At 43.5% G+C, this 19,772-nt stretch overlaps 1 protein-coding gene across 2 annotated transcripts in view; it reads left to right on the forward strand.

The window, feature by feature from the left end:
• The window catches only part of OPHN1 (oligophrenin 1), a 210,483-nt gene extending 195,842 nt beyond the window's left edge, over window positions 1–14,641 (forward strand). For both annotated transcript variants that reach the window (XM_061598304.1, XM_061598305.1), the window contains 4 exons: window positions 8,464–8,629; window positions 11,196–11,246; window positions 11,557–11,609; window positions 12,499–14,641. In XM_061598304.1, coding sequence (XP_061454288.1) covers window positions 8,464–8,629; window positions 11,196–11,246; window positions 11,557–11,599 — 260 coding nt within the window. In that variant the 3' untranslated portion in view covers window positions 11,600–11,609; window positions 12,499–14,641. The remainder of the gene's footprint in view (window positions 1–8,463; window positions 8,630–11,195; window positions 11,247–11,556; window positions 11,610–12,498) is intronic.
• Window positions 14,642–19,772: the final 5,131 nt, after the last annotated feature.

Raw genomic sequence — 19,772 nt, forward strand, 5'->3', positions numbered from 1 at the left:
AATAATTCTTTAAAAAGTGGACTGACAGCATTTTTTCCTAATTTGCATAGTAGTAAGGAGAAACTTTGCAACATTAGTGGTGACATGAGATGACACATCAATTAAACAAAATGACACCAAATTGGCAGGAGACTTTTCCAAGTCTCACCCCCTTTGTCCCCAATGATGGAAAATTCATGGGGAAATGGGGAAGACTTGGAAAAGGCTTTAAGACAGCCCCTACTTGCCTGTTAGAGCAAACAGGAGTACAGGAACTGCCTTCAAGCCTTTGCTAAAGCTTCTTTCAAGTAGCTCACATGCAAGAGCTACTTCAAACAGCGTTTGTACGCAGGACTTTAATCCGCTCTCAGATGGTGAACAGGGATTCAGTCCTGCTTCTTGGCTGCACAGTTTTGTTCCAGTTGGGAGTTGTGCTGCCAAGGCAGGATTAAACCCTGTCCTCCCACGCATCAGCTGATGTTGCTACTGTTGTCAGCTGCTAGCTGTGGTTTGGGGAATGGGCCTCACAAGCCATTCAGTCGACAAGCAGGGGTTAAGTTCTGCTCAGTTTGGCTATGGGCATCTGTTTCCAGTACGGAACAGGCACACACAGCGAAAGAGACCCTGCAAAATGCTTTTCAGAGGGTAGAAAGAAGTGCTTTGTCCCATCCTATGATCAGCACTTCCCAAAACACTGAGTTTAGGGCTAGCAACACCCTTGTGCTGCAGTTTACCTGGTGGCTGGGTGCTCGGGAACTTTGACCAAGGGATTTTGGCAGGTGGGTAGGATAGTCATGTGATGTCATAATGATGTAATGTCACTGGCAGCCCCATATGGAGTCAAAAAGGTTGTCCACCCCAGCCTAATCCATGGGCACCTGTAGTATATGTGGGGTACTGCCTCATGGTCACCTTGCATGAAAAAAGAGGGCTCTCATCAACACCCACCACTCCCCTGCAGCTCTGCACGATGCGGGAAGATCAGCCCTGCTCGTTCAGAGATTGCCCACCATTCATCTTCACTGGGTGCACATCTTCTTCTGGCAGTTTTTAATGCGTTGTATGTGTGTTTCTGTGTATAATGGAGGCATATGGGATATCAGTGTTCTAATGGTGGGTTTTCAATTTCCTGTTTTGTATGTTGTAAGACTCTAAGGAGCTTTGGTGAAGGTGACATACACATTTAATAAATAATAGTGATAATAATTCTCACAGTAAAACCCCTGGTCAGCTGAGGAGGCGCAGGATCCAAAGTGAGAAACCACTGACTTGGGCTTTCAGGATGCTGTTGCTCAAGGAAAGCTTTTTTTTTTTTTAAGTTTTAATAAACATTTTATTATTACTATGACAATATTTGGCACATACCATTTTAAAGTCAAAGTGTGCAGTGATGCCAAACAATTCATTTGCCATATGATACATACAGTGCCTTGCAAAAGTAATCAGACCCTGACCAATGCTCTCAATTACTGAATTACAAATGGCACATTGTAATTTTGTTCCGTATATTTTATTTTGAAACACTGAAACTCAAAAGCAATCATTGTAAGGTGACATTGGTTTTATAATAATAATTTGTTTTATTTGCTTAAAGCTATATAGCCACCGCAAAAAAGGTTAAAAAACATAAAATAAAAGGAGTTAAAATACACAGTACAAAAAACATGATACATGATTTACATGAAATATATACAAAAATACCTTGTTAGGTAAAACACATCTGCCATCCAGTCTTAGGAAATTATATACATAAAAGATATACATCTGTAGAATGTGTCCGTGAAGAGGGTAACTCTTTGCATCCTTTTAAAAAATAATTAACTCAGATCGCCTCCGCATTATTTGTAACTTTAGCTCTGATCTTCCTAGCCGCCAATGCAAAGTTAGCTACCCGAGTAGTCACATATTTATCCGTGCCAACTAATAGGGGGGCAATTTGTTCTAAAACCAGTCTATCCAGCAGGTTAGAAATAATGGGGGCAAGAAATTTATCTCTAGGATCCTTATATAACGGACATCTTAAGAGATAATGACCAATATCCTCTACTTCTCCCATATGGCAAATACACACCCGAGAATTAAAGGGGATCTTATTATAACAGCCCTCTAGAATGGCTGTGGGCATCGTTTGAAAGCAGAGCGCCTTAAATGATATTCTCAACCAAGGGGAGGGGAGGAAAGAAAGATAGGATTCCATATGGAATGTTGTCTTAAACCAAGAATACCAAAGGGACAAGGGTGATAGAAAGGCCAAGTAGAGTGTCCACCTTTGGGCATATAGAAGAATCCTTTCTTTGAGCAGTCTTCTGGCCTTTGGGGAGTAACGGGAAGGTAAGGAGACAATAGAGATCCCATAGACAGCCAGTTTAGATTTGGCTCGATCAATCCAAGAGGAGTGATGGGATGACTGCAACTGTTCCAAAAGACACTTTTTGGGTAAACAGGAGTCATGCATCCCAGCTAGGTGCAACCAATAGGACACCAAGGCTATGTGGGCGTAAGCCTCCAATGGGTGGGATCCCGTCTCCAACCTTAAGGGGGCAGGGGTACCAGGAGGGGTAGCCAAAATAGACCTAAGAAAGCCATTCTGGACTTTCTCTAGCTGGGGGGTAAAGCTGTAACCCCAGATCTCTGCCCCATAGAGAAGTTGGGGGATGATTTTCTTATTAAAAATTTCCAGAGCAGGAGGGACCAGTCTGCCACCTTTACTATGGAAGAAGCAGCATAATTGGTGGACAGAGCGGGTAGCCTTCAGCCTAGCTGCATTACAGTGGAGATTCCAAGATAGATTTGAGGAAAAATTCATGCCCAGGTAGCAATAACTCTGTTGTTGTTGGATTATTTTATCATTTAGTCTCTATATGTGTTTGGAACTTTTGTTTCCAAACACAACTACTTTTGTCTTTGTATAATTAATATGAAGACGCTCTTTTGAGCAGAAGAGGCCTAAACTGTGCAACAACCTCCTCATTCCAATTTGGGTCATTGAGATGAGGGCCAGATCATCCGCATATAACAAAACAGATAGTTTGGTTGATAAAATAGACGGAGGAAAGAATATTGGGCCCGATAATTCCTTAACAATGCTATTCACATAAAAATTGAAAAGAAAAGGTGCTAATAAACATCCCTGTCTAACTCCCTGGGAGGTGTGAATTATCTCAGAGAGAAGACCATTTGCTCCCAATCTTAGGGAAGTTTCACGGTGCAGAATTTGTAATAGCATAAATAGTCTTTTATCTATGTTAGTTTCGCCGAGTTTCTGCCAAAGGCGCCCCCTATCAACCCGATCAAAGGTGGCGGAAAAGTCTACAAATGCCACAAACAATTCTTTTCTTTTGTGGAATGCGTATTTTTGAATGAGGTGAAAAAGAACATAGCATTGATCCACTGTGGATTTACCTTTGGAGAATCCTGCTTGTTCTGGGGCAATGATGTCATTCTCAGAAGCCTATCTGTTAAGTTTCATCAAAATATACCTAGAATAGAGTTTGGAAGCAACATCCAATAAACTGATCGGTCTAAAGTTGCTAGGATCTGATTTGGCACCATTTTTATAAATTGGCACCACCGTGCTAGTTCGCCAGCCATTGGGGATAGCTCCATGGGCGTTAATAAAGGTAAATAATTTAGCAAGTATAGGAGCCCACCATTCGGGGTTAGACTTAAAAAGCTCTGCCAGAATCCTCACCTGGAGCCTTACTGGTTTTCCACATAGAAATTAAAGAGACAACCTATCAGACGAGACCGGGTCTCACTCTGGGTAACCATTTAGGGCACTAACAAACGGTATTGACGTTAATTGAGGATAAGATGAGGGGTCATTATATAACCTGGAAAAAAAGACTTTCCACTGTTCCGATGTTATCTGGTTGTCAATATCATGACGCTCCAGCCTCAGGCCCTTGGAGACCAGGTCCCAAAATTTAGAGGCATTATTCTCTGAAGCGGCGAGACCAAGTTCCCTCCAGTGCTGTTGCACATAGCTGGCTTTTTTTGTTGTTAAGAAGCTTTTTATAGGACCGTCTATAAAACAAATAAGCCTTAAATTTCGCTGGTGACTCATCCCGCCTGAGAGCTCTGATGGCCATACTTAGACTACGTTTTGCTAATATACAATGGTTATCAAACCACCCGGGCTTCTTCTGTGTGACAGGTTTGGTGGTAACCAACAGGGGCCTTAACGTTAGAACAAGGGAATCATATAATTGGAGAGAAACATTGGTAGTTAAGAAACGATCTCTCAAGTCCAGCATCTGAGGGGAATTTAAAAAGAGAGTAAGGGACTCATTCAATTTCCCACTCCAGCGGATCCTTCTTTCTCTCTGTGATACAAGGGGACCAGGCCGAAAATAAGTACTAGGTGGGAGGTAAAGTGAGATAGAAAAAAGAGCATATATGGGCATATGGTCACTCTCCGGTCTTGAAATGACCTCAGCAGATTTTATTAGGGGGATAAGAGAATTGGAGAGGACCATATAATCAATTACACTCCTTCCCCGAGGACCGAGGAAGGTATGTGCAGTTGATTCGGGAAATAAATCAGAACCGTTGCAAATCAGAAACTGAAATTTATATATTAATGTAAAGAAAGAAAGCCCAGCAGAATTTATAACTCTGTCCGAGGAATTCCTGTAAGGGAGGACTGATAAATCGTCCGAAGACAGTCCCAATTTACTACCGACATTGGTTTTATGTTGGGAAATGTTTGCTCAGAGGCTCATGTTGTCAAATTCTTCCAAGCTACACAGGAAGTGGATTGGACTGTGAAAGATCAACCCAAATTGTGTTTGCATATTTACAAATTTGTAGGGCAGTCCAATATCTCGGAGAGGAGGTCCGGGCTCCTGTTCCCCTGGTGCATTCACCGTAGCTGCCCACTTTCCCTGCTTTTGAAAGTTGGATAGAAATATCTGTTGGCTATCGGTACGTTCTTAAACTGCAAGGGTTTTTTGCCTATTAGTGAATATATTTTAAAGTCTTTTTTAGTGATGTTTTAGAGTGCTTTTAGTGCCTTTGATTGCCACCCTTGGCTCCTGCTAGAAGGAAGAGCAGGATATAAATAAAATAAATAAATATTTTAAGACTATTGAGCTAGTAGCCTGGGCTACGATTTTTGAAGATATTTGAATTATGCCATGTCTTTCAGCCAGTAAGCCTACAGGCAGGAGGTGTCTTGTTAATTATGTACACAGTGCTTAGTAAATTTTGGAAGATTTAGAAATTATTCATAGTATTAGTCTTTTGTTTTATCAATTTATTAGTGCTGTTCAAAATACATGGCAGTTTCAAACCATATAAAATATAAAACATAATCACAATAATAAGTAAAAACTCTTCAGATCAGTATGTCACACTTAGCCATTCCTGCATAAGACTAGCAACTGAGGCTACTCCCTATTAGATGCTAAAAAGCAATAAAAGCAGTCCTGAACATAAACTTTTTCAGGTTTTCTAAAGGAAAGGAGTTCCGTAGGTGTGAGGCCATTCCCCTCACAGAGCTATATTTCCCAGAGTTCCCTGGGAAAAGGGACTGATTGTTAAGCCACTCTGAGAATTGTAGCTCGGGGGGGGGGAGGTCTCCCATCAGCTCTCAGCAGCCTTCACAAACTGGCTTTCTCAGCATCATTTCGGGGAAGAGATGACTGTTTAAAGTGGAATAACAGTGGAATAAATGTATGGTGTGGATGTGGTCTGGCTCTCAAGCTGGCAAATCATCTAGGATAGTAAAAGGCACTCCTAGACACAACTGTCTTCTAGAAATTCTAGAAAACTGCTTCTAGAAATAGTGTTGCATTCAGGAGGGCCCCCAAGCTGCAAATCTGGTCTTTCAATCCCCTATACAGTGCCTTGCCGAATAATGGGAAAATGTATGCTTTCCATATTTTCAGCACTTCCCACTCTTCCTTCCTGTACCACAAGACATGAGTTAATTTCAAATTTCACAATGTAGACAGTGTTTCATAGAATCATAGAGTTGGAAGGGGCCTTGTAGGCCATCGAGTCCAACCCCCTGCTCACAGCAGGAAATCCACAGCTAGAGCATCTCCCGCAGATAGCTGTCCAGCCTCTGCTTGAAGACATCCAGCGAAGGGGATCCCACCGCCTCCATAGGCAGTCGGTTCCATTGCCGAACTGCCCTTACTGTCAAGAAGTTCCTTCTAATGTCCAATCTGAATCTACGCTCCTGCAACTTAAAACCATTAGACCTAGTCCTACCCTCTGGGGCAGCAGTGAACAAATCTGTACCCTCTATGTGACAGCCCTTCAGGTACTTAAAGAGTGCAATCATGTCACCCCTCAGCCTTCTCTTCACCAGACTGAACATGCCAAGTTCCTTCAACCTTTCCTCATAAGACTTGTTCTCCATACCGGCTATCATCCTCGTCGCCCTCTTCTGAATCCGCTCCAACTTATCTATATCTTTCTTAAAATGAGGCGCCCAGAACTGAACGCAGTATTCCAGATGAGGCCTGACCAATGCAGAATATAGTGGGACTATTACTTCCCTCGACCTGGAAACTATAGCTCTGTTTATGCAGCCCAAAACCGCGTTTGCCTTTTCTGCCACAGCATCACACTGCTGGGTCATGTTCAACATGCAATCCACTACAATTCCTTCTCACACGCACTACTGCTAAGCCGGGTATTTCCCATCCTGTACCCGTGCATTTTGTTTTTGTGGCCTAAATGCAGAATCTTGCATTTGTCTTTATTGAATGTCATTTTATTAATTTCAGCCCAATTTTCTAGTCTATCCCGGTCCCTTTGGATTTTATTCCTGTCTTCCATTGTGTTAGCTATCCCTCCCAGTTTCGTATCATCCGCAAACTTCATAAGGCTTCCCTCCACCCTGTCATCTAAGTCGTTGATAAAAATGTTGAAGAGTATCGGCCCCAGGACAGAACCCTGTGGCACTCCACTCGAAACCTCCTTCCAGTCCGAAGCAGAGCCACCGACGACCACTCTTTGAGTATGGTTTTACAACCAGTTGTGAATCCACCTGACAGTATTTCCATCTAGTCTGCATTTGACCAGTTTGCTAATCAACAGGTCGTGGGGGACTTTGTCAAACGCTTTGCTGAAATCTAGATAGATGACATCTACAGCATTTCCACCATCTACTAAGCTAGTGACCCGATCAAAAAAAGAGATGAGATTAGTTTGACAGGATTTTTTCTTGACAAACCCATGCTGGCTCCTACTAATCACAGCATTGTCATCTAGATAGTTGCCAACGGACTCTTTTATTATCCGTTCTAATATCTTTCCCGGTATTGAAGTCAGACTGACCGGCCTGTAATTCCCCGGATCTTCTTTTTTACCCTTTTTAAAGAGTGGGACGACGTTTCCCCGTCTCCAATCCTACGGCACCTCTCCCGTTCTCCAGGATTTCTCAGAGATTATGGCAAGAGGTTCCGAGAGTACATCCGCAAGTTCCTTCAATACTCTGGGATGCAGTTCATCAGGCCCTGGAGATTTGAACTCATTTAGGTTAACTAGGTATTTCCTGACTATCTCCTTATCAATCTTGAACTGCAATCTCGACCCCTTACTGAGATTGCTACCGATGCAAGGTTGCACATTGTTCCCTTTTTGGGAGAAAATGGAGGCAAAATAGGTGTTGAGCAGTTCTGCCTTTTCCTTGTTATCTGTCAACATTTTGCCATCCTCATTGAGCAGCAGTCCCACCGTTTCCTTGGTCTTTCTCTTGCTTCGGACATATCTGAAAAACCCCTTTTTGTTGTTCCTCGCTTCCCTCGCCAGCCTCAGCTCATTCTGGGTTTTAGCTTTCCTTACACTATTCCTGCAAGCCCGAGCCGCTCATCGGTACTCTTCCTTGGTGATGCGTCCTTCCTTCCATTCTTTATACATGCTCTTTTTTATTTTTACCTCCTCCACCAGTCTTCCGTGTAGCCACATTGGCTTTTTCCAATGTCTTCCATTTTTCTTCCTCTTTGGAATTGTTTGCGATTGCGCTTTTTGTAATACATTCTTCATGAACTCCCACGCTTCTTGGGCTCCTTTTTTCTTTAGTCTATCTAGCCACGGGATCCTACCCATCCTTTCCCTGAGCTTGCTAAAATCGGCTTTCCTGAAATCCAAGGTCCATATTTGACTATATTCTTCTTTGGCTTTCCCCAGAATCCCGAATTCCAGCATTACGTGGTCACTTTCCCCCAAGGTACCGACCGCTTTAATTCCCGTGACCAATTCGTCCGTGTTAGTTAAGATCAGGTCCAGGATACACTCTGCTGCAAGACTGTTGCCATCTCTGGTAGGCTCCTTTTCTGAGCTTTAAGAATTCCTGCAGCCATCAACTGTGTGTGTGTGCATGGCTGGTGACTCTCCTATGTAGCTTAACCATTGAAAGGCTGTGATGTGAGGTTTCCCCAAAGGCCTCTCCCTTTACCTTGGTCTGCTTCTTTTTGTGGTTATCATTCCATTTCACGATTAACCATGTTGTGTAACTTTTCTGCTCAGGCGACTGCGAAGGCTTCACAAAAGCACGATCATCTGGAGAGAAAGCGGTGATAACACGTCCTCCGGTGAGACCCCCAGATCCTCCCTGCAAAACTCCCACCCCTCAAACGGCTGAGCCAAAGCCAGAGCTGATGACAGGCGGAATGGGGAACGCTCACGCCTCTGTGTGAGTAGCAAAGCAGGCCAAGCTGAAGCAGCTAAATGATCTGCAGGAATCGGAACAGTAGAGCTGGAAGGGGCCTCTATCCCCCTGCAGAAAACATGAGGGGAGACTAGGATAGGATGGATTAAGCTGGGGGGGTACTTTTAGGGTAATGTAATAGCAAAAGACCTGAACAGCCTCAGAAACCTTTCTAGTGTAAACCTCAGTCTTCCCTAGAGTTTTTTAGTTTTTAGTACACATTTTATTATTCATATGACAATCTTTGGCACATACTCTTTTAAAGTCAAATCATGCAGTGATGCCAAAGAATTTGCTTGTCAAGGCCTGCCTGTGTGAGACATATGCATGTAGATACACAAGTATTTGCTGGGTTCTAAATTATGCAAGAAAACTAAAACCAAACCTTTCTAAGGAATGGCTCTGAAATATGCATGCATACATGCACCACTCAAGAAAGCCATTGTGGGTTTGGCAGCCCAAAGCTTACCCTGTGTAACATAGCGGGGAGGTTTAAATGTTTCAGAGAGGGTGTATCTTCTCAATAGCCATTCCTCATGGGAGGTCAAGAGTGATGGTGACCGCTGTCTGCTTCTCACATCACCCTCTATTTCTGCATTGATGTGTCCTCTCTGAACATCCAAGTGGCAGCATTTAAGTGGAGGACGGTAGTACTACAAAACAAGACAGAAATGTTATCCAAATTATTAGGGCTGTGCATGGACCCCCTGATCCAATTTGTGGCTCTGATTTGTAAACACAGATCAGGCCCGATCCATTTCTGTTACACGCTGTCTGGATTTATTAGAAATTGTTTTGAGCTGCAGATCTGTACAAATTAATTCAGGACAAGCTGATCCACTCTGTAATTTGCGGCTCCTTCAGCCCAATCCAGAAAGGATTGAAATCAGTCCTAATCAGCCCGATTTGTTTTGTGATGTGGCTGAATCTGATGCACAGCCCTACGAATTATTATCAGATTTTCCTGTTTCAGTCAATCTGCTTGCCAGTGGCAGACTCCTGAATCCCTTGTGGTCCTTGATGTTTGCATTCTGTGTGTAAAATCTGGGGGCAAGCACTTTGCACATATGTCACATATCAATAAAGCTAGAGGTAGGGCAGCTTGTTCTTTGCACCCGAGACATGAGGAGTGTCGTGTGTGTGTGTGTGTGCACAATCACACATAAAACCTATGCCTTGGCAATCCACATTCTGCACCAAGGAAAATAATTCTGTATAAATTTATCAGCATTAAATTGTTTTGCTAGTTATGGGGAGGGGCTTGAGAGGCTTCCTGCAATGCCCCCCCCGACTGTTGTGAACCTTGTTCAACCACCTCACACAAGCTTCTGAGACTTTGGCAGGCATTACCCACCACCTCTTCAAGCAGATCTTTGCAGGCATGAAGCAGGAAAATTGTTCTTATTCAGAAATAAAAACTGAGGCATACAAGAAGTTCATGTCTGTAAACTCCACACCGTGTTGGGTGATGTAATCGGACAGTTTAGATCTGCCTCTCTTCACCTCAGGACACTTTTAGCTGGTTTGCAGGTGAATTTTCTCGACCTAATGGCCTTCCTTTCCCAGGATAGGTGAAAGTGGCATCTTTTTTTGGAGGGATGTGCAGTTGTTAATTTCATGTTCCTGTCTTTTTAAGCATGAGTGCCATGTGGCATCACTTCCGCCTGTCTGTCTGCATACGTGCTTCACCAACAGGGCTCTTTCTGAGTTATTCTTTTGAATTGCACCCCAAAGATGGTGGGCTTTTTAGACTCTCAACAACATTGTGAGGTAGTTTAGGCCAGCCTTTCCCAACCTGGTATCCTCCAGATCATATGGCCATACTGGCTGGGGATGATGGGGGATGTAGTCTAAAATCTCTGGAGGGCATCATTTTTGGAAGGAAGACTTAGACTGGCCTACCTGATCCTCAGGTCAAGCAAGACAACACTTCCCTTCCCACTCCCACGACTAGCTTGGTAGCACTCTGCCAGCGACTATATGTCCATGCCAGACATTTTTAGTGTGTTTTTACATTCTTTTTAACTTACAAACTTATATTCTTCTGTCTGCTTGGTTAGCCTCCTGGGTATGCAGAAGCCATGACCTTATTTTGGGTGGCTCTATTTTGCTTCCAAACAATAGTCCAGGCTACTGATTGCATCATAGTATTAATGGGAACAGTGTGGCCAACTGTGGTTTGTTCTCTCCCTCCCTCTCCCTCCCTCCCTCCCTCCCTCCCTTCCTCCCTCTCTCCCTCCCTCTCCCTCCCTCTCCCTCCCTCCCTCCCTCTCCCTCCCTCTCCCTCCCTCTCTCCCTCCCTCCCCCTCCCTCCCTCTCCCTCCCTCTCTCCCTCCCTCTCCCTCCCTCTCTCCCTCCCTCTCTCCCTCCCTCTCCCTCCCTCTCTCTCTCCCTCCCTCTGGCTCCCTCCCTCTCTCTCTCTCTCTCTCTCTCTCTCACACACACACACACACACACACCTGCTTCCCTGACTTGATGTGAGTGTCTTTGCCCAGAGAGCCACTGATTCATCATACAAAAAGTGAATGTTCTGTGCTGGTTACTTTTGCAGTGTGGCCTCCAGAACAAAGTTCTTTGAGACGGCTTCCTTCAGGAGAGGAAGGTAAGGAAGACTGCCTGTGTGTCTGCATGCAGATGTACAATGGAAATGCCTCATCACAGAGGCTTGCATTAATATGACTGTTACCTTCAATGGGTCTACTCTGAATAGGACTAGCACTGAATACCACCCAGAGTATATTTTTGGAAGGGGGGCATTGGGGATTGGGATTCCAAGGAAAGCCCATTCAGACGCAGTCCTGCCCTTTGCAGAACCTGCTTGTGTGGTTTCACAGTGTTGTCCATAAGTCAAGGATAGCATTACACTGTGAGTTCATTAATTGTGTTTATCTCCTTCCATACTTCCTTTGCAGCTCTTCATCACCTCAAGCTAGACTCTCAAGTGATGAGACCTGAAGGGCCAACGGTATGCTTTTGGCTAAGTTCAGTGGAATCCTGGCTGCTGGGGGTGTTTGTAGGGATGGTGGGGATCTTCCAGTGTGGGATTTCCCCTCAGCTGTGTTGTGAAGTGGTACAGTCCCAGCTACCATCTGTATGACATGGGTCGCCAAGCTTTGGGGGTTCACGGGCACCACATACACACCGCAACCTCTTCTATTGGCTCCAGGAAAATGCTTCTTTCCTAGCCTAATTTCAGGGGGGTAGAGGCAGGGAAGGTGCACCCACAGGCACCATGTTGTATCACATGACATTTGGTTACAGCCCCTGTTGGACAGAGATGACTTGGCCCCACAGTACTCCATGCTCTGGTAACTTCCAGATTATTGCAATGCACTCTACGTGGGGCTGCCCTTGAAGATGACTTGGAAATGCCAACTGGTATAAAATGCAGCAAAACAGCTGCATTGGTTGCCAGTTCATTCCAGACCCAGTTCAAGATGCTCATTCTGGGGTTTAAAGCCCTAAATGACTTGGGTCCCAAATATCTGAAAGGCCACCACCTTCCCTCTTGGGTGGTGAGATCAGGAGAGGGGACCCTTTTGGTAGTTCTGCCACCCTCAGAAGTTGGAGCGGTGGTGGCTGCTCCTAAATAGGTGGAACTCCCTCCCCACAGAGATGCATCATTATATAGGTTTCACCATCTGCTGAAGATGCACCTTGTGTCTATACTTTGGCCTTTGACACCTGAGATGTGTTTTCAGGATCTAGTGAGTGCAATTGGTTTTATCTGTCTGTAATAATTGAATTTTAAATTGCCGTAACCTGCCCTGGTGAAGAGCAAGTGATGAATTTCCTCCTCCTCCTCATTAGACTCATTGGGCTGTGATTGAGAGGGTTTGTGTTCTTTTTTCCAGACTTTACCACGGCTGGTCCTGGCTGGTTCCAGGGAAATCCCTCCTCGCTCCCCACACCGATTCTCCTGCCTCTGGTACAGGAGGCATGCTACATAGACCAGCTGTCCTCAGGATCCTGTCTTTCAAGCATGCCATTGCAAACAGTTGACGTTGCTGCAAGCAACGGATGTTTCTGGGGGAAGAGGGTATATTTATGTTGCCATTAATTCCAAAAAGTAGCCCACCTGTTTGTTCCTTCTCCCTCTGCGTTTCTACCATTGCTTGTGTCCAAAGAGCACTTCTTCTTGTTCTTCTCCTGTGGAATGCCCAGTAGAGGCTGGCATGTTGTGGCACTGCTGGCCTGGGAGGAGAGTTGAAGGTGGTGCAGAACAATTGAAACTGCACTTGTTTCACAGCCCATTACTTGGCAAGAACCTGCCATCTAAGGATTTGTGTGCTGGGCTGTTGATGCACTGACAGTGTTAAGACAAATCATTTTAAGTTCTTTTCTTTTTTAAGGACTAAGGTTATGTACACTTGAGGTCTGCAACAACAAGGTTGCAGCGGATAAAATGCTGAAAACTCCCTTGCCAAGATAAATGGCTTGGAGCTCTGCCTCCTACAACAAGCTAATTTGCATTGAGGGTATGGGGTGGGACTGTTGGTTTTTCTCTAAATCCTTTGTAAGAATGTGAACACTTATACAACTGGGGTTCTCCCCCACAGCAAGAATGGCATTGGACACTGAAGAAGGAATTGCTGGCACATCCCTCTGATGGCACTTTCTGTAATGGCCAAAGCAGCTGTCAGCAATTTGGAACTTCTGCTGTCTCACTTGCTTTGGCTCTGCGTCTTCTGTTGGGCCTTGTTCCACTTCCATCTTGTGCTGGCATGTGGCAGGACTATCCTTCAATGTTTTTATTTCAGTGCTAACTGTCCTGCAACAGATGCAAGCAAGACTGTTTGGATGCCAAGGCCTTTTACTTGGTGCCTCCCTGTCCCTGTTGCACATGGCCACTTAGCCATTGACATGGCAAGGGGCCTCAGCATAGATGTTCGTTCTCCTACTTCCAGCCCATGTGTAGTGCACCTTCTCCTTTAGATTCTATTGCTATGAAGAACTCTGTTCCCATTGCAACATATACTGTTCCTGTGGACCAAAGCACAAAATATCAAGGTAATCCTTCACAGATAAGGCTTTGGCACTGACATTTGTGTGCCTTGTGAATCCTGCTTCCTTTCTGCGTGTAAGGCTGGCTTCTGCAGAATGCTATGCTAGAGACGTGACACATTTGCTTGTTTCAGCGTGTGCTATGTTCACTTGCACGCAGGCTTAGCAGCAGCATAGAATAAAAGTTGTGCCGCATGGCCATGTTGGTGTTTATGCTGTTCCCGCCCACTTGGACTCTCAGAAGTTGCTATCCAAACCAGAGTGATGTCTGTTTGAGGTCCAGCTTTTTAACAGCAAGTCCATTGATGTAATTGTAGATAGATCTAGTGAAGATCTAATGAAGTTTAAAAATCATCATGTCCCCAGTTGAGCATGGTCAGGCACATCTAAAACCTTGGAAGAAAGTCCTTGGGTCTCACATGGTTGGTTGTGTAAGTTCTTGAGGTTGTAGTGACAAGATGTTCTTGGTCCATGATTCCAAGTAATCAGTCAATGGATTCCACAGACATCTCCCATCAGAAGCAACTAGGGCAGATGTGGAGAACCTTTGGCCCTCCAGATGTTGCAGCTCCCATAATCCCTAGCTATTGCCCATGCTTTCAAAGGCTGATGGGAGTTGTAGTTCAGCAGCATCTGGAGGGCCAAAGGTTCCCCTCACCAGAACTAGGGAAAACACCAAAGATGCAATTGACACCAGATAGCAGTAGTTGATATACAAAATAGCATTCTTCATTGCAGCCCTTGAAATCTAATTTTGTGGGCATTCTCTCCATAGAAGTAGCAAGGCGGATGGAGTTGAGTACTCTCAAGATCACATGTGTGTGATATTGGTACATCTTTCCTCAGGTCTGCTTTCATCATAGGCTAAAAGATGCCCAGCAATGCCACTCTCTTGTTTTGTGAATTTCAAGGCACTTAAGATATCATCCACCTGTTGTGTTTTGTCTAGTAAAATGATTAGATTAGCTGTAGTAATGTTTTTTCGTGGATTAAAAAAATCCAGCATATTAGCTTTGTCTGCGTTTTCTTGTGTTGCATTTGTTTTATTTTTAAAACTTTAAGGTCATTGAGCAAAACAGCTTTCCCCAGCCTGTGCCCTCCACATGTTTGTACTACAACTCTCATCACCTCTGACTGTTGGCCATGCTGGCTGGGGCTAACAGGACCACAGCCCTTACGTTTTGCATTGCCTCCTAAAAGCTTTACTTGACATGAGCTTCTTTGATCAACAGCATCCAACAGTTGATGGTTCCAGATCCTTGGAATGGATCCAGTTCTAAGATGTGATGCACATTTTCAAGCAATTATTTGCTTTTCCTATTTACTTAATGCTGCTAATGTGTTCTTATTCCCCTTGATCATCTTTCAGTTTATTTTTTATTAAATTTATTAGCTGCTTTTCTTCACAATAGTGAATCCAAAGCGGCTTACAATCAATAAAAAAAATTGAAAACCAATTTAAAAAGTTATATAAAACTAAACAGGTAAAGTTAAAAAAAAACACAGTAGATAAATGTAAACGGCAGTGGGGTGGCTCACCCCCTAAAAGAGGTGACAACATCAAAAACCCTCCAAAAAATCTCCAAAATTAGGAGCCAAATGCCTGGGAGAAGAGAAATGTTTTTGCCTGACCTGTAAAGATAGATAATGAAGACTCCAGGTGTGCCTCCCTGAGGAGAGCGTTCCACAAGCAGAGTGCCACCCCTGAGAAGGCTCAGAGTCTGGGTTGGTTCATATGAGGAGAGGTATGAGGTCCTAAACTATGTAAGGATTTATAGGTCAAAAGTAGCACTTTGAATTAAGCCCAGAAACCAATTTGGTAGTCAGTGCAGTTGTGCCAGAGCTGGTGTCCTATGCTCAGACCATCTTACCCCAGTGAGCAATCTGGCTGCTGAATTCTGCACCAGCTGCTGTTTCCAAACTGTCTTCAAAGGCAGCCCCACATGTAACATTGCAGTAAACTAGCTTAGAGGTTACGAGAGCATCATCAACAGAAGTCAGGCTATTCCTGTCCAGATAGGGTCATAACTGGGCCACCAGTTGATGGAAGACACTCCTTACCTATGAGGCCACTTGAACCTCAAGCAACAGTAATGGACCCCCAAGCAGATAAAATTGAACCCTGTGGAACACTGAAGGCTCCACAGGCTGAATAATACTCCCCAAGCATCACCCTCTCAGAGCAACATCACCCTCTCAGAGCAACCATCCAACAGTGCCATCCACCCCCAACTCGGACAGGCACTCCAGGAGAATATCATGGTTGATGGTATCAAAAGCCACTAAGGGATCAAGGAGAATTAACATACTCCCCCTATCTCTCTCCCGACATAGGTCATCATACAGGGTGACTGAGGTAGTTTCTGTGCCAAAACTGGGTCTTAAACCCTGATTGAAATGGATCTAGAAAACAGTGGTGTCACTAGGGGGGTGTGGGAGGTGCGGATCGCACCAGGTGACACCATCAGAGGAGGGTGATTCTCAGCTTTAATTTTTTTTAAAATTAAGTTTCTAGGTGGTCCGGTTCTCGAGATATACATAAAAACATCAGCTGCCCCCCAGGGGCGTCACTAGGGGGGTACGGGGGGTGCGGACCACACCAGGTGACACCATCAGAGAGGGGTGATTCTCAGCTTTAATTTAAAAAAAAAAGTTTCTAGGTGGTCCGGTTCTCGAGATATACATAAAAACGTCAGCCGCCCCGTTAAATCTTTTTTTAAACTACTGTATAGCACTTTGTAGCTTTAACCCCACCCGTTCAGGATTGCAGCCAATCAGTGAAGTGTTTGTTTGACCTGTCGCAGTGTCTAGTAAACCTCATTGCAAGGCCAGAAAATGGTGGTTCCCCCCCCCATTTATCTGAAAATCTCATAAATTGGGTAAGTATATATATTTCAGTTTTTTCCCCTCTTGTGTGTAGGAGTCAGATCCTGGGCAGTGTTTTCAAAACCTTCCCAATACTTGCTTTTGTGGGGGTAAAAGCATTGCTTATCCCATATCTCCAGAGTAAATCCCATTGAATTCAATAGGATTTACTTTTGAGTAGACATGGTTATGAATGTGCTGAAAATCAATGGGACTTCGGAGTGAATGTGAAAAAAAATGTGTTTGTGTTGTCTTTCTGTCCCCCCCCCCAAGTCCTATTTTAAAGCAAGTAGGCAGGGCTTACTTAGGTATTACAATTTTTATTCTGTAGGAAACGAATACTGATTTTTTTTAAACTAATACTGATTTTTCTGCAATGACCAACTGGTTTGACAATAAACTATTATATGGGCTGTATGTATTTATACATCTGCAGTGTGTGTGTGTAGTCTTTCCAACAACCCTGTGAGGTAGGGTTGGAAACCAAGGCAGCTCACAACAAGAAATAAAGCCATTTAAAATCCAATAACCATAAAGCAAGAATAAACAGTTGGAAAACAGCCTAAAGAGGCATGATTCTGAATTTTGGGTTGGGTGAATGAAGTTTATTTATTTATTATTTGATTTATATCCCGCCCTTCCTCCCAGTAGGAGCCCAGGGCGGCAACCAAAAGCACTAAAAGCACTTTAAAACATCATAAAAACAGACTTTAAAATATTTTAAAACATCTTTGAAAATATTTTTTAAAAGCTTTAAAAAGACATTTTTTAAAAAACAAGAAAAGGCTTAAAACATATTAAAAAGCAATTCCAACACACTCAGACTTGGATATGGTCTCAACTTAAAAGAACAAGTTGAAAGAACAAGTTCCTTATCACTTGAGGCTGTAGTTCTCTGCACACTTCCCAGTTTGAGTAAGCCCCATTTAATACATTGGGACTTGCTTCTGAGTAAACAAACATTGGATTGCACTATAAATATATTTAAAGATTGTGTAATTCATAAACATATTTGATAGTTGTGTTTATATAAATATTTCTTCATACTGTGTCCCAATAAGTATTTGATTTCACACTATGGTTGTAGATGATTTTTTCCTCTACATTTTAAGTGTGCCCTTCTTCCTGGGGGTGGTCATGGTTCTCCGTTGTTTTCATCCTGAGGGGAGGATAGGCTGAGAGATGGTGAGTAGCACATTTAAGGTCTTTTCACCTCCCCCCCCCTTTTTTTATTTGTATTTATTTTATATTTCTCCAATATCTTCCCCTGGCTGTTTTTATGTATTTTAAATATTTTTAGATTAAATAAATAGGAAATCATAATTGTGAACCTCCCTAAAAGCAATTTACCTATCCTTATGTTTTGGCAAAGTGATGGTGTGAAGGCATGCTGGTAGAACAAGAGACCATGTTTGAGGCATGTTATAAGGTGTTTGATGACTTTGTCACACAACTTTTTGAGACCTGTAGATTCATGTTGGAAAGAACAGGTGCACGTATTGAATGGTGGCTTGGGTGCTGTTTTTTCAGTCTACGCTGCATATGTAGCGAAGGTGATAACGTGAGAATGAAAAACATTTGGATCACCATTCACTTGTTTACTTTTCTCACTATTGAGACCACTTCATATATTACTTTTTCATACACAGAAATTTAATATTTGTATAAGAAAAAGTATTTTGTGAAATGAGAAGGACAGTGGCTGCCCAGTCAGTATAACCACTGTACAAGATCTACTCAGCCACTGTAATTACCTTTTTGTTTTGAGTGCCCTTTTGTCTGGGTCTTGGTTCAGGTGTGTATCCAACTTTGATGTGCTTATGGAAGGGGTGTGCAAGTAGTGCCCCCCCCCAGTGTGGAGGCTTGGACAAACATTGTGTTATGGAAAACCAAAGTCTGTTTGAAGGTACATATTTGGGAATGCCATCAGTGTAATCCTAAACACACTTAATAAATAATGTCGAACTTGCACGTCACAAAATATATTACAGTCATGTCCATAAGCACCAGGAGGGTAGTTGTCCAGGGGATCTTAGTCCCTCTGCTTTTTTGGGAGCAGGGTCCCTATGTCTCCAAGCATCCTACAGTCAGCATGAAAAGGGAGTGTGTTAGTCACTGAGAAGAGTCTTCTAATATGCTTCCTTTTCTGCAGATTGGAGCCAATCAGAGTGAAAGGAGGTGAGTCAGCCACTGAGAAGACTCTTCTCAGTTGCTAACGCTCTCCACTTTCATGCTGATTGGCTCCTAATGTTTGTTGTTGTGAGAGAATGCATTAACAAAGATGTCATTCTTAATCCAGGAGCAAAAAAGGGTGTACTATCATGTAACTATCATGAAGGGACCCTGCAGCTCTGATTTTTCTACTAAACAAATGATAAATACCTATGTAACTTTGTGTCTGGAGACTTATTATTAAGAATCACGTTCCATAATTGTAAGGAGGTGTGACCACACGCATGCATCCCTTCTCACACGCACTACTGCTAAGCCGGGTATTTCCCATCCTGTACCTGTGCATTTTGTTTTTGTGGCCTAAATGCAGAATCTTGCATTTGTCTTTATTGAATTTCATTTTATTAATTTCAGCCCAATTTCCTAGTCTATCCAGGTCCCTTTGGATTTTATTCCTGTCTTCCATTGTGTTAGCTATCCCTCCCAGTTTCGTATCATCCGCAAACTTCATAAGGCTTCCCTCTACCCCGTCATCTAAGTCATTGATAAAAATGTTGAAGAGTATCGGCCCCAGGACAGAACCCTGTGGCACTCCACTGAAAACCTTCTTCCGGTCCAAAACAGAGCCACCAACGACCACTCTTTGAGTACGGTTTTCCAACCAGTTGTGAATCCACCTGACAGTATTTCCATCTAGTCCGCATTTGACCAGTTTGCTAATCAACAGGTCATGGGGGACTTTGTCAAATGCTTTGCTGAAATCTAGATAGATGACATCTACAGCATTTCCACCATCTACTAAGCTAGTGACCCGATCAAAAAAAGAGATGAGATTAGTTTGACAGGATTTTTTCTTGACAAACCCATGCTGGCTCCTTCTAATCACAGCATTGTCATCTAGATAGTTGCCAACGGACTCTTTTATTATCCGTTCTAATATCTTTCCCGGTATTGAAGTCAGACTGACCGGCCTGTAATTCCCCGGATCTTCTTTTTTACCCTTTTTAAAGAGTGGGACGACGTTTCCCCGTCTCCAATCCTACGGCACCTCTCCCGTTCTCCAGGATTTCTCAGAGATTATGGCAAG

This window comes from Rhineura floridana, chromosome 16, assembly GCF_030035675.1.
Source record: "Rhineura floridana isolate rRhiFlo1 chromosome 16, rRhiFlo1.hap2, whole genome shotgun sequence".
In the NCBI taxonomy this organism is placed as follows: Eukaryota; Metazoa; Chordata; class Lepidosauria; order Squamata; family Rhineuridae; genus Rhineura; species Rhineura floridana.